The sequence below is a fragment of the Oxyura jamaicensis genome, chromosome 1 (genome assembly GCF_011077185.1).
Source record: "Oxyura jamaicensis isolate SHBP4307 breed ruddy duck chromosome 1, BPBGC_Ojam_1.0, whole genome shotgun sequence".
NCBI classification, from domain to species: domain Eukaryota; kingdom Metazoa; phylum Chordata; class Aves; order Anseriformes; family Anatidae; genus Oxyura; species Oxyura jamaicensis.
The window spans coordinates 198677592-198692073 of NC_048893.1; the positions used below are offsets into that span (position 1 = coordinate 198677592).

The 14482-nt window shown below is 44.7% G+C and overlaps 1 protein-coding gene across 5 annotated transcripts in view; it reads right to left on the reverse strand.

Annotated features, from left to right (window-relative positions):
- LOC118168997 (serine/threonine-protein kinase PAK 1) overlaps window positions 1–14482 on the reverse strand; it is a 70397-nt gene that overhangs the window by 15401 nt on the left and 40514 nt on the right. For all 5 annotated transcript variants that reach the window (XM_035329878.1, XM_035329893.1, XM_035329886.1 and 2 more), the window contains 7 exons: window positions 10899–10999; window positions 9460–9607; window positions 7473–7510; window positions 5381–5497; window positions 5037–5211; window positions 2527–2590; window positions 1662–1710 (listed from right to left, as the gene is read on the reverse strand). In XM_035329878.1, coding sequence (XP_035185769.1) covers window positions 1662–1710; window positions 2527–2590; window positions 5037–5211; window positions 5381–5497; window positions 7473–7510; window positions 9460–9607; window positions 10899–10999 — 692 coding nt within the window. The remainder of the gene's footprint in view (window positions 1–1661; window positions 1711–2526; window positions 2591–5036; window positions 5212–5380; window positions 5498–7472; window positions 7511–9459; window positions 9608–10898; window positions 11000–14482) is intronic.

Genomic DNA, 14482 nt, shown 5'->3' on the forward strand with positions numbered 1-14482 from the left:
GCCTTAGGACAATATTTAGGCAAAGGGAACGAAGTGTAATTACGTCTTTACAGAACTGCTACTTGCAGAGAAAGCGGTATGGACTGATGGAGGGGAGCCAGGAACTCTAGCTCACAAAAGCAAGGACTGAAAGAAACAAGCCACGGAGTGCCAACACGGACGGATACAATCAGCATTTTGATAGTATAGCAGGAGACTCTATAGAAAAAGCCCAATACACGAGAAGGCAAGAAACAGACAGACACCATGCCGCTTTTCCACGGTATTCACGAGGCTGCCAAACAGCACTTAAAGAAGGGAGAACCAAAAACCCCACGCTGCTCTTTGCACGAGACCAGAGAGGAGGATGAAAGGTGAAGAAGAGAGGGAAGGCATTTGCTGCAGATAAAGAAATTCCAGACCAAAGATACCAAGGGAGCCCCCGTACTTCTGCACTCCTGTTCAAAAGTAGACCCAAGTGCACACTTGTTCCATGGAGCATTTTACTTTTTTACTACTATTATGCGCATTAGAATACAAATTAGACAGCTGTAGTTATACTAAATAGCTATCATCAGTGAAAATTGCAAGTATTCTTAATCCCGGGAGCTGCCCAAGGCTCCTGGATGTTGCACAAAATTTCCTTCTTTTGCTTCTAAAACGTGCTGAGCTCCTGAGCTCGCAGGGTTGGGACCAGCAGCACTTCACAGGAAGGAACAGGTTAACAGGATGCCAAGGCCACAGCGATCCCAAATGCAACTTAAAAAATCCAACTAGTATAAGGGGAATCAGTCAGTTGTACTTTGAGGGTTCAAATATTCACATGGGAGTCTCTGAAGGGGTCCAGAAGGAAAGCAGAAAACCACCAGAGGGTTTCCTCCTCCTATAAAATTTCTCCTTGCTTCAAAATAAACGCGATGCCCCTTCCTCAGAGGCTGCAATTAAACTGCCTTATTTCTTCAGGAGTTGTGAAGGGGGGTGAGGCAGTTTCATCCAAAAGCACAGTCACGAAATTTAGCCACGAAACCTACCGGTGGGTAAGCCTGATGTTGTACAAACGTGAAGTAGAAACGCAGTGCTGCAGACTTCCACAAACAGATCTGGAATAATGCACATGCTTCCCTCTTTAACAGTCCTCCATCTAGCAATAATCGTTTTCACTGAAGCTGCATATTCATCCCTCCCAGTTTATTACCTAGGCATGCAATGCGCACAGCACTTTTCAATATTCCGGGGGGGGGAAAAAAAGGCAGGCTCCTCATCTCTCAACTCAAGGGCAAAAAGCAGGTGGGCAAAGGAACTATTTCTATGCAAATCAACTAGTGTAAGCATAGAAACAAAGGAGCAGAAGACATAAAAGAATTTAAATGGGGACAAGAAATATCAGGGATGAAGAGAGCAAGTTCTGCTGAGGATCTATCCAGTCTCAACATTTGCTTCCAGCCTTTGTGGACACAGGAAGATTCTCTACAAATATGAAATGGAAATTAAAACCTGGGCAATCATTTTTTCCAGTTTTCTGCTCAGACCACTCGACTATGCCTTATTAGTAAGGAAATAAATGCCTCTTTAAGAACAAAACGTCACCAAGCCCTGAAAGAATGCCTTTATTTTGCAGCACCAAATCTAACTTTTAGGAGACAATCCAAAATCCACTGTAGTGGTATTCTGGCAGCACTTACCTCCTGTCCTGTAGCTACATCCATTGCTGTGTAAACTGTACCTGAGGCTCTGAACAAAAGGGAGAAAAAATGAAGAAAAAAAAAGGCTTATTAGCATCTCATAGCAAGACAGAGCTTAATACACTCCTCTTCCCCCTCGTCTCTGCGATGTGCTCTCATTCCCATTCCTTGCCATGCAATAATTCCAGTGGTAAACATAGTCTGAAATATTTCTTAGCCAACTTCACTGTTGGAGCAGAAGCTAGAGAACTTATGGGGAACAAAGCTCCTGGTACAGGACGGTATGGTCAGCCAAAGCCTTGCTGCAACGTAGCACAGGCTGCAGGACTGGGAGCTGATCCCAGCTAAACTGGCGTGACTGCACTGCCCCGGCTTGCAGAGTGCCCAGCGTGATTACGCAGCAGACAGGATCAGCTGAAGTCAACAATTGTGGCATTTCTAGTGAAGGAAACGAGAGTTTGAGCCTCTGCACAAGCGTCTCTCAATGATTTGCCTCCCCCAACCCTTACTTTCCCCCGACCCTGCTGAGAGTACCCCAAACCAGTGTCGAGGAGAGTTAACTCAGCAGGCAAATCAGCGATTTGAAGATTGTCTTGCACGCTGAAAATACGCAGTTCCTTCCCTGCCTCCAGCAGTATTTAGCAACCCGATCATCTAATGACATGTTTTCTTATATTACAACACAATTGCACAAAATAACCCAGTCACTGTGACTCAAAACTTAGCTGGGAAGGGGAGAAGAGCTGGGGTGGGGGAATAAAAATAAATCCTCATCAGCTTTTCCAGCAAACTAGCTTCGCCCAGGTTCAATGATTCCTTCTTAACGTAAGGAAAGGTACAGGATGGAAATGAAGCATGTACCAACCCTTGCCCGATCTTCTCAAAGCGTGTGTACTTCTTTTTTGGATCGCCGACGCTCACGATACTTCCTACAATAAAAAAGAATATAAGGAGATTTTAGAAGTACTTTTTTCACACAACTACACCATGACGATTTCTGGCAGGAAAAAAATACTTACTGTTTTTTCACACCAGCACAAATCTTGCCATTATTTACCTGACCACTGGGCTGGCCTGGGCAGTGCTCAGCTCCTCTGTGAGGAGCCCCAAAACTAGGAAAGGGGCAGCAACTTTCAGTTGCCAAGCGACTGCAGCACTGGTTTTTGAGAACACCCTGAGGCAATCTCAGCTCATTTTCCCTGACTTGTCTGTTCAGCTGAAATAAAGTCTGCTACTGCATCCCTCAGAGGGCAAAGCACTTCACGCAGGGTTCTGCGAGGTGCTGAGGGGCTGCTCAGGCTCGAGGTGGGTTTGGTAGCCGTGAAGAACACAACCCCAAATTTTCTGGACAAGAGGAGGGAGCTCTGCACGGGAAAATCATGAAAAAAATCATGATTCATAAAAAAAATCATAAATTACAAAAATCATATGGACCTCACAGCTCCCTGAAGATGCTGACTGACATCCACAACGCCCCCACAGCCAGAGAATCACACCCTTTAGACCGAGGAAATCAGCACAGTGCTCAGCTGGCTTCAAGTCTCCCCTAGAACAGCATCGGGGTGGCTAATAGGATCGGTGGATGCAGATCTGTCTCCGAGGCACTGTTTGCAAGTTGCTCCAGCAGCCAACATACGGTGCTGCTTGCGCCGGGGTCTAGGCCTGAGCCTGAACAGATGCATATTGGCAAAGAAACTGCTCGTGGTCGTTTTGCTGAGAAATCCAGTAGCAAGCAGAGTAAGAGCAGGCTATTTTCAGACACCGGTGGCCAGCAGCCAAACCCACAGGGTTCAGGGCAGACAGAGGTAAGAGAAGGGAATACGGTTTGTGTTTGGGGAGGAGGACGGGAAGAAAAATCCGACTCTATACACCCTGCTGCACAATTACTGAAGCAATGCTATCTGCCCTAAGGACAAACATTTCTGGACAAATATTCATAAACTTTCCCTGGAAGCCTAACGCAGGCTGCAAGTCCTGACCGCAAGAGGTAAATGTTTGCATGAGGCGGTCACAAGAGGCAGCTGTCAGTCGTGCCCCATTTAATCCTCTCAGTTGGTAAAAGGGGGTAATGTTTCCCACTGGGGAGATATTGAGGTGTCTCAATGTTTTTGAGGGTTTTTTGGGTACCCAAAATTCCCATGAGGTACCCAAAAAGCCAGGCAAAGATTCATTAATATTTGCACTCATGCAGCATTGTTGCTAAGAGGCGGGGATTACAGAAGTGAATGTATTTGCATTAAAGTTGTACCTTTTTCCTGCCACAGACCCTGCTTGCCCTAGCTGGTCACAAAACGGCTCAAATCCTGGTGGAAAGGTCCTGCTAATTCAGTAAGTGAGGGAAGTTGCTGTTTTGAAACAATGAGTCTTGAAAGTGCAGGTTTTCAGACAGCAAGCATTTTTAGTTTTCATGCCATCTATTCAATTTAGGATTTTCTTCAGAGGAATCAGCACCCACATGCCATTTTATTTTTTTAATTTGTACCCTCAGGTTAAATTCCCCTTGTCCCAGGTATTCATCTTTGCTTCTTAAAATAATGGCCTTTAGGAGGTAAACTCCCAACAGAGGAGATTAATCTGACCTTAAGGGGTGCTATCACAATTTACATAAACTGACGAGCAAGACATATATTTAATTAACATGGGATTAACAGATCAAAGAATGAGAAATGCTCTACTCTAATAAAAGCTGGCCCATGCTGAGGAGAGCAATCAATTGCACAGAAGAACCTGTTCAGCTGTCAAGTACTACCACAGCATATCCCAATAATGCCAGGCAGTTGAGGAACACTTTAAATAAAATCCATGAACTGAAGGTCAGGGCTGTTAAAGAAACTAGGACACGACAGAAAGACAAGGTAAGACTTGATTTTTTCTCAGAAATACCCACTAATTTCAGATATTTACTAGGGACCCACACAATGTCAGGGCACTTAAAACTAACCAAGTTATTTAATGTCACGATATCATGGAAGATGAACTTGGGGTTCATTTTCTCTCCATCTTTTAGCCACAGTAAGAAGCTCTGCTTACCTTAGGTCTAACATTTCAATAAAATCATCCACACCCCAGATCTATGGAATAAGATGTGGAACAGTCTCAGACTTCATGGTTAAGGAGATATTACATATTCAGGGCTCGTTTTAGAGTCTGAGGATCTGTAACTCCCTGGGTACTTCAGCTGACAGCAGAGGTGCTCAGCTTACATTTATTCTCCCCCCCGTACATCTGTCCCCAGTTTTGGGGCACAGTCACAAGGCAAAGTATTCAGTAAGGGATTTCAAAATGGCAGCATCAAAACATCTCAACTTATTAAGGTTTTAAGATATTAGTACTGCAAGACCTTGGGTTTCAGGGAAAAACAATAAAAGGACATACTTAATTTTTCCAGGATCTCTTCATCTGACATTTTTGGCTTTTTCTTTTGCTTCTCTGTGTTCCTGACCAGCAAGTCGGGTGCTGTTGTGCTGTTTTCTGAGGGCGAAGGAATAGGAGAAGTGGCCGCATCTCTGGTAGGAGGAGGAAGAGGGTCTATCACAGAGCGGGTGTATATCTGATTTTGTGGAATAAAAACATTCATATTAATATAAAGCAGATGATGACTTAAAAACACTTCTATTCATCTTTTTTTTCCCTGCATCTCTAAATTTACAGTGCTAACAGCTAACTCCAAGACCTGACCGTGACTGCAGCAGGGTGCTGAAGGAGATATTACTACTCACGGATTTTGTGTGTTCAGGTCGTGGAGCTATCACAGGGGGTGGAGCTGCATCATCTTCATCATCTTCATCTTCAGACACTGAGGGCACTGCAGGGGTCTCAGACACTGCTTTTACATTCTGCATGTGGTTACACAAATAGGAGAAACAAAAACCCAATTGCTTGGTATACACAAATCACAAACGTTGGGTTCAACTCCTAACGGAGAGTGCCTTGAAGCAAGCACAGAATAATAATCAGAACAGGTTAGAAAGTTACAGTATCTTAAAAATCCAAACCCCAGAGATCCTGAGCCTGCGCTGGAAATATTTAGATGTCCAGTTCAGCTGTCATCTGCTTGTCTGATCCCCATCCTCCTCCCTGAGACTTAAGACCCCCTTGGGCTCTCACATTGCCTTTCTGACACCCAAACAACAAACCCAGCAACTCTGGGCTGCTGTGAGGACAACAACATCTGAGTTTGGATGTAGCTGTCTCTATTTATATTGCCTCTTTATTTCTTCCCTTGCTGTTTGCTCCGAACCCTTATCATGCAGATGAGAGCTTTCAGATTCGAGTGATTTAATGTACATCAAAAATTAAATGTTTTCACTAAAAGCTGGGAGGTCCAGTTGACACCTGCTTTGCTACTGAGACACAGAACTAAGTAATGAGATATTCTGGAAGCAGAATCTGGTAAAATCTTTCAAAATCTCCTTGAAAACTACACTCTAAAGGAAAATATCATGTAAAATAGGAATGATGAATTTTTTTAAGAAGCTTTATAAGTGATTAAAAAGGAATTATCTGCATTTTTTTGCAACACTGTGATTGGAACTCAAAGCTACTCATAACCTTTAAAATTTGACTCTCGATTTGAAGTTGATGGCATCCTTTACACTATAAACATTTCAAAATAAAACTTGGCAAGCCCCTCAACCCACTAGACCAGTTCTGCTTGTACTCCTGCTTCCAGTTTGTTTACCATCAGTCCCCTAAGAGTGGCAGCAAAAAAAAGACCTCTTAAAGTACTGTAATAAAGTTCTCTCTGAATTAAAGGGGGAAAAAGGTCAAGTTTCACTGAACCTAAGATTTTTGAAGTCATCAGCATCCTGACATGCATTTGTTAAAACTCAGTCTATTAAAAACAATTATAAAAAGTCTACAAACTGGTCATTTCCCAAATCTCTCTAAAATTAAAGGTTACCCAGCAACTTCCAAAAAACACCAGTCCACTGAGGTAGCTTGATGACTACTGCTTTTTCCAGGATTTATTTTAATATCTAATTGTCTCAGATATTCTAGGTTCCTGAAGACTGACACACAATGAGGTGTGATAATGAACGACAAAAAACATTTTCCTTTTCTTTTAGCAGGTTCCCAAATGGTCAGAGAGGAATACGCCGCCTCCAGCAGCGAGCAATACGTGCCAGCTCCTGATAACGTCACAGCAGTGAGAAAGTAAGAGCTGAGGGAACTGGAGGGGTTTTATGAATCACCTAAAATAGAAAGTTTTGTTTATTCTCTCTCTCTCTCTCGCAGACGTACACAAACATTACAGAGCTTTTCAGCTCTGTCTCCTAGCAAAGTCAACAGGAGTGGTGCCTGTCCTGGTGAGGCCAGAGTAAAGGTCAAGCGGAGAGGAGAACGTTTTATTTCCTTTTCTGCTGAGATTAGGTCGGTTAATCAACAGTGCTTCCATCAAACCTCGCAGGTTAGTAATTAAACTTCGCTAGATAACAGATGTTTACAGTGCCATATAAAACCTGAAAGCAAAATGGTTATGATTTTCTAGATTACCACACCCCAAAGGAACAGAACTTCTATAAAAACAGCACTATTTCCAGTCATTAATTCACTAATTTCTATTGACTATTTCACTAATAAAGCCTCTTATTTCTACTTGAGTCTCCCGCTGTGAATGAAAAAATGTGCAAGCAGCATGCCCTTTGAGGATAATTCACCTGTTTTGATAAATGTTCTCTCCATATAGATATATATAGCTCAGATTTTAAGATGATTTTAAAACACTAAGCAAACTAAAAGTTTACGTGTAGCTAAGAATATTCTATGCAAGCTTTAAAATCTCATGCAAGCGGTGATACGAAGGCTTACCAGCGTATTTGATGAATTGTAATCCTCCGCCAATTTATCTGAAAGAGAGACATATTGATGCAGTTATAAATGAACTGTAAATGCAGCAGCACTGGGGAGAGGAAAAAGGGACAAGCTCCTTTTGGAAGGGGCAGGAAAAATGGCTCCTGCCAAGTCCAGGTATCACCTTGCATAATTTGAGGCACTATGGAAACGGGAAACTGCCATGGAATTTATTATTATTATTATTTACAGAGAACAGAAGAAGAACTAATGCACACATACATATTCCTCTTGGGGAATATCTCTTTCTCCACGATCTACACAGGCAGTAGATGTAACTAGACTCTTAACCCCAGGTGGAAAAAAAAAAAACAAACACAACAGAGTTTGACAGAACAAACTTAACAAGCAAGCCCGACACTCAAGTAAGATGCAGACAACAGACAAGGAAAGGAATTTTTCATTTGGGCAGAAATCTGATCTTCTCCTTTCCAGGCAGAGACTAAACTCTATGGCCAGTAGTTTTTATTAATTTTTATTTTTTAAAAAAACTAAAATTCCGCAAGCATCCATTGTGCCTCTGCCCAGTGATAAGAAGATGCCAGGATCCAACCCACAGGCAATCCTTCCATACAATGCCCATGCTGCAAGATGTTTCCCAAACACCCTGAGAAAAAAATTCAGGCCCCAAGAGAGGCACCACTTTCCATCCAAAGAAAAGGGGATGAGGCGTGGTGACCCTTTGGGACTGAAGGATTGATGCTATATCCCAGGCAGACACAGGTTTTCCTGCAATGTTACAATAGCAGTGTTGTAACAGCAGTCTCTCAGCAAGACTAGCCCAGAAACAAGATTAACATTTCAAATCTAATTAAGCTGAAGAGACCAGGCAGCTATTTTCCAAGGTTTCCACCATTTTGGGGTTTTCTCCTAAAGAGATCTTTAAGCTGGATCTCATTCAGGGTCCCTGCACCCCCAGGCACTTTTCTGGAGGCAGTAAAGTGCAAAGGAGAAGTGCAGAAAAGGGAGTAGGGGTTACAAACTTCTGTAGACAAGTGCAGGGGCCTCAAATCCCTGCTGCAGGCAGGTGGAATTTCCCTGAGCAACACCTGGGAATGAATAATGTCATCCATCCATGCGCAAAAAACATTTTCAGTGGACTTGGGAAATCTGCTGTGCTAAATCACCAGCCGAGGCACTAGCCCGAGACCTGCAAGAAGTTCAGACCCAGCCACCAAAACGTCCTGCAACAACAACCAAGGGCCCCACGAATCCACCGGTGGGCTTCTTGTTTGGCTATCCACGCACGCATGTGGAAGAAGTGTGCTTTCATCCCTGCCTGGAGTCTTCCTAAGTACTACCTGTTCTGGTGACATGGCACTCTCCCCTTTAAAGAACCAAAGCAGGGATTAAGGTTTAGAAAGGGAAGGCGTTAGAATTAATTGAAAGGGAAAAGGAGTGATGGCTGCAGGAATTCTCCAGCAGGCAGGTAATCCACACACACAAGGCACAAAACCTTGGCAGCTGTGATTTATAGAGGAATCCAGCCAGCAGTTATCAAGCACCTAAGAGCTGAGCAGTATTCCTCAATCACAGCATACAGGAGAGGAGAAACTCTCACCCCAAGCACCCATGAAGCAACATCCACAGCCAGCTGAAAACTGGAGTTCCTACAGAGTTTAGCTGCCTGTTTGCTCCAGGGATTTTCATGCAGGGAATCCAACGTCAACACACCAGGTTCTGCCTTCCAGATGCGGGCTGTAAGCTTTAGAAAACCTATGTGGTTTGGGATTCACCCAGTTCACCCTCTTTTACAGCTATGCTGGACATCAGCATTAACAGAAGAGCATTTTAAAGGGAGACAAGTTCTCGAGCAGCCAGAGAATCTAATCTACATTTTCCATGACAAGACAGATTTATTTGCTGATTAAACAAAAGAAATCCCCCTATACATTGGCTAATGGAAAGCTGGACAAAGCAGCCATGTGAGATGATCACCACGTACCTGTGAAACTCATGTACTTCTGGCTGCTAGAGGTCTTCTTGGAGTTGTAAAACTCCAGCACGTCCAGCACCGCCTGGGGGTTCTTCTTCTGCTCCAGCTTGGTGATGTTGGAAGTCTGCAGTAAGCGCGCCCATTGCTCCGGCATTCCCTGCGGGGACAGGCACCTCGTTAGCCCACGGGCAGCCTACCTACCGTGCTTCACAGCACACGTACCTGCTGCAGCACCGCTGTCACCCTCTTCCTGGGGTTACTCAATACTAAAAAGGAAATGGGGAGAAAAGAAGAGAGAAGAGGAAGAGAAACAGGAGGTTTCAAAAAGACAGAAAGGAGCAGACCCAACGGTGCAGCTCAGGTAGAGTCTCAAGCAAGGAAATCTTTATGTGCAAAAATATACATATTTGCACATATCCAAGAAAGACAGAAGTAATGTATGGTTTAGAGCATCTGGCACAATGGACAAGCAAAATTCATTTGGGCTTTTGTGTAGTGCGAGCATTCTTTGGTAATAGAAGTTTGGTGTTTATTGTAACCAGAACTGGGGCAGCACGGATGTTAAGCTGGCATACAGAGCTCATAATTTCATTAGAAACACATCATTTCAACCAGAAAATAAACACATTTGGAGTACAGCCTGGCTTGGGACTTTTAGCATCGGCAAGAACAAGTGTTTGTGTCGATGCAGTGGTAAGTGATGGGGCCCTCTACCAAAAAAGTTACCCCCGCTGTTCTAAAGGGTTGCTGGATACACCACCCCGAGGTGATGCCTCACTGGCCGAGCTAACCTGGATGTGCCAAGGCTAGACGTGCAAAACACAACTGGACACACAATTCAGTCTAGGAAAGCAAAATGCTTTAAATATATGTATATATTACACACAGCCAAAACAGCTTGCCTGTGAACAACTGCCTCTGCTATTAAATCCTATCTTGCAATCAAATTAAGAAGAGTGTGACGAAATACAGCTCTGTCTTCCTCCTGTTTTGCATGTCAATAAGAAAGAAAAGCATAAAAGTTTCTGCCATTTAGCCTCAGGACAACACATGCACGTTCTGGCACAAACAGGTACGCACAGCTGTGTGTGTCCTAAAGGGGAGCCTTCGGAGCTCCATTTGGAGGACACAGACCATGCTGTAGTAGTCCCAGTCCAGCTCCAGAAGAGGAAGGGAGGGGAAGGGAGGAGAGATATACCCTATTTTGCTGCCCGCAGCAGCCAAAAAACAGGAAAAGGCAAAGTCTGCTGGCAGGCTGGACCCCTGGGATGTGCCAAGCTTGACAAGCAGTCTCTCAGCAGGAGTTAGTGGGCTGCCTCTACAGATGGAGATCAAACTAGATGATGGTAATAGCCCTTCCAGCATTACCGTATAAAAGATTAATAGGTCCTGGCTCCTCCCAGCAATAAGCCAAACCGCACAGCTCTCTTTTCCTCCAAATCACTTACTGTGAATTCTCCCGTGACTGCATCAAACCCCACATGAATTGTGTGTTCGAAGTCGGAAGGGAGGGAGATCTCTGGCCGTTCTTTCTCTTTCTTTTTATTGGCTGGAAGAGACAACAACAAAAACAATCCATTAATCCATCAAGAATTATGATCTCCCCGACAGCTTCTAATTTACCTACACCACCACCCCGTGCTTTTTCTAGTCACAGGATTTTGATCTGAGGCAGAACAGCAAGTTACAGAACTTTGTTAACTCAATACCGAGCAGTTACGTTCAGGGACAATAAAATCAGAGTCCTGTAACACAGGACAAGCGTACAACGTATCCAAAATATCAGTTTTTGTTAAGTGTCAGCCAGCAGTTCTAGACTCAATAGCACAAGAGCCATTTGTCCAGGCAAACTTTGGTATGTCAGAGTCAAAAGCACGAAGGCAGTAACTGGAAGCCATGCAGTTCTGGACATTTTATTTATTTTTTATTCTTCATTTTTAAGTAAAATATGAAAAGATTATTAAAAAAAAAGTGCTGGCTAAACTTACCTTCCATATTAGGGACAAAATATTGCTTCTCTCTTCCTACGGCCTCAAAACAGAGTCCACGAAGAAAACCAAATATAACAAGTGCTTCTCCTACACAGCCTTATACAAGCAAAACCATTTCTATTTTCCTGCTGACAAACCAAACTAAATGTGGTTTCAGTAACGAGGTTTGAACACACAGCAGGAACAGGGCAGAATCTGGCAGGTGAGGAGCAGAGCTCATGAAGAAGGAGGAAAGGAAATAAAGCAGATGCACCCCACGAATATTAATGTTGGATCTTCAAACAAGATTATTATGTCCCAAATTAAGTTTATCCATAGTCATGGCATATTTAAGACGCCACCTTCCTTTTAATATGTACTGTACACAAGAAATTGAGATCAGTTTTAGGAAGAACCCCAGATTTGCCACCGCTTGCAGGATAAACTAAGTAGAGCCAGGAGAAGGTGACTGGAGCACTTGTGTTTCCCAGCTGTCATCTGTTGGATCTGAAGCCAGACAGAATTTGTTTTGTGGCTGACATTCCCCAGTGCACTTTTGGCAGTATGAATACCAAACCTCAGGCATTCCAGGAGCCTGGGAGGCTGATATTACAATTATTTAAGATGCTGCTGGAGATGAGCTGCATAGAGATGGTCAGCACTTCCCTCAAAGGACCAAACCCTGTTTTCTCCAGCGCTCTGGCACCATTACAGAGCGTCATTCCAGAGTGAATATAGCACAGAGCAATTCTAGAGAAAGAAAAGGATCAAATGCTCAGCTGGGGACACGCAGAAGGAACAGATTGTTTTCGATCCCCCTTTCGAACAAAGGGGATAGGGGAAGCTGAATCACAAAAGAGCAACAGACTTGCCAAGGGGAAGGAGGAGAGCAAGCTGCATTGCTGGAGGAGCCATCAGACATGGGAGCTAGGAGCCAGAAGCAGCTGCTGGCTAGCAGATGGCACGTACCTGCAGCACGGAGGCCTGCCAAGGAAGGACCAAGCAGCTGCATCCAGTGGAAAGTGGAAAACACTGCATGCGAGAGGAAAAGGGATGCGGAGAGAACCAGCAGAAGCACAGTATTGTATAGTCCTGTCCACAGGATCAGCCCCTTGCTCCAAGACAAAGAGCAAGATGTCAGCTCTAGCCCAGAAGCGTGCAACTCAGGTGAGGGGAAAGAGGGCAGCTGCACTAGTACCACGCTGCCCAGGACAACTGCTACATCTTCCCATAGATTGGAGCACAATCCTTAAAAAATATAAAATAACTAAAGGGCACGAACTTGCTATCCAGAAGTCAACACACTTAGTGCCCTGATTTCGACATTCAGACCTCCTGAGCACCCCAACGTACCTCCAAATCCCAACAAAACCCATTCACCCTGCAAAAGGGGATGAGTGCCGACCCCACACTTACTCAGAACAGGAGACTACAGCCCAAACTCTTGCTAAAATCCCCTTGCCTCAGCTGTAACATTACAGTGGGTGAAGCCATAATTGCTCCGTGTACTTTTTCAGATATGCCTGGGTACCACATTCAAGGTTTTACAGTGCCCAGACTGAACTAGGGCATCATGTGAACATGAACTTGTGTGAATCCCCCGGGATTCTCAGGAGACAATAAACCTCAGAAGCTTTTGATCCAAAATCTAACAGATCTAGAAGCCTAAATGTATTCAGACATTAACAATGTAATTGCTTTTTGTAGCAGATGTTTATGTCATGGAGGTATGAGCTAAAAAGAACTGAAGAGACGGGCACTCCCCATCTTACTAAACACTTAATCCCCTCGACAGTGATTATATTATCCTTGCAGTGAGTCAAAAAGCCCTGAAGATTCTTAACTAAAGCAAAATAAAAAAGAACTCGTATCTGCTTCAGGCGTACCTACCACCGAGTGCTTTATCCCCCGCCACATCTTACCACCTTCTCAGTCAAAACCTCAAACATCTGATGCTGTTACAAGAGCCGCCCGTAGCATTTCATCATGATGCTCCAGCAACTTGAGCTGCAGCTAGAAAGCACGATATGCCACAGTAAAGACCATGAGCCCATCCTGGAGCATGTCGAGATGAGAAAGATATCCTTCAGCAGTAGGGAAGTGCTCCCCCATCTGAGAGACAGGATACCACACATCCGCCGCAGCGTAATAATCCCCACAGAAAGGGCTCCCAGGCGCTGCACCATGTTACCTCGTGGTTAACATCCTGCCTCCGTGTGAATCAGCAGCTGAGCTCAGCAAAATGTGAGGAGCAAAATGTGCCACATGCGAGCCAAAGCCCAGTTTCTCCCCCCAGAGTAGGTCACGGATGAGTCCCGAACCCAAGAAGACTCGCAAGCTCACAACTCCTGCTGAAAGCACGAAATCACGGGAGCTCTGCATTCATATGGAGAGGACCCCTGGTATTACAGCCAACTTCCTTTTTACATGCCAGATTAGGGGGTTAGGCTGGGCCAGAGGAAATCAGAACTACGGACGGCACCCTACCTCCTGCAGGCAGAACATGATGCTTCAAAGCGGCCTAGCAAGGGGACAGAGCTCAAGAGAAGTTCATGAGGGCCAGTGTTTAAGCCCCATGGGTACTCTATACCACAGCCTTGCGCATGCACGGGTGCAGTGCGATGTAAAAGATGCTTTCCAAACCTCCTCCAATTACAGCTGCCCTTCCTCACTCAGCAACCTGTAGCAGATGCCCTCAAAGTGTCTTCCCTCCTTGGCCTCTCCTTTGATCCAGGCCCACAAGCTCTCAACGGGTCTGTCTGCTCCACTCCACATATCTGAGCTGCGCCTTTGCATAAAGCACAACCCCTTCACTGCCTTCCCTGCCACAAATTAGCAAAGTTTAAAGCCCCCTGCACAAGCCTGCTGGTAGAGATGTTCTTGCCTTGCTTTGCCAGGTAGGTGCCATCCCTGCCCTGCCACTGAAGAGGGTCCTGCAGGCACAGACACCAAAGCCTGGCTGACAGCACCACTTCAACACTGTCAAGGTCCTACACGGGACTAAAAAACTCCTTTCATCAAGCCAGACCTCCAGTGCTGTTCCCTGTTGCAAGACCTACCGC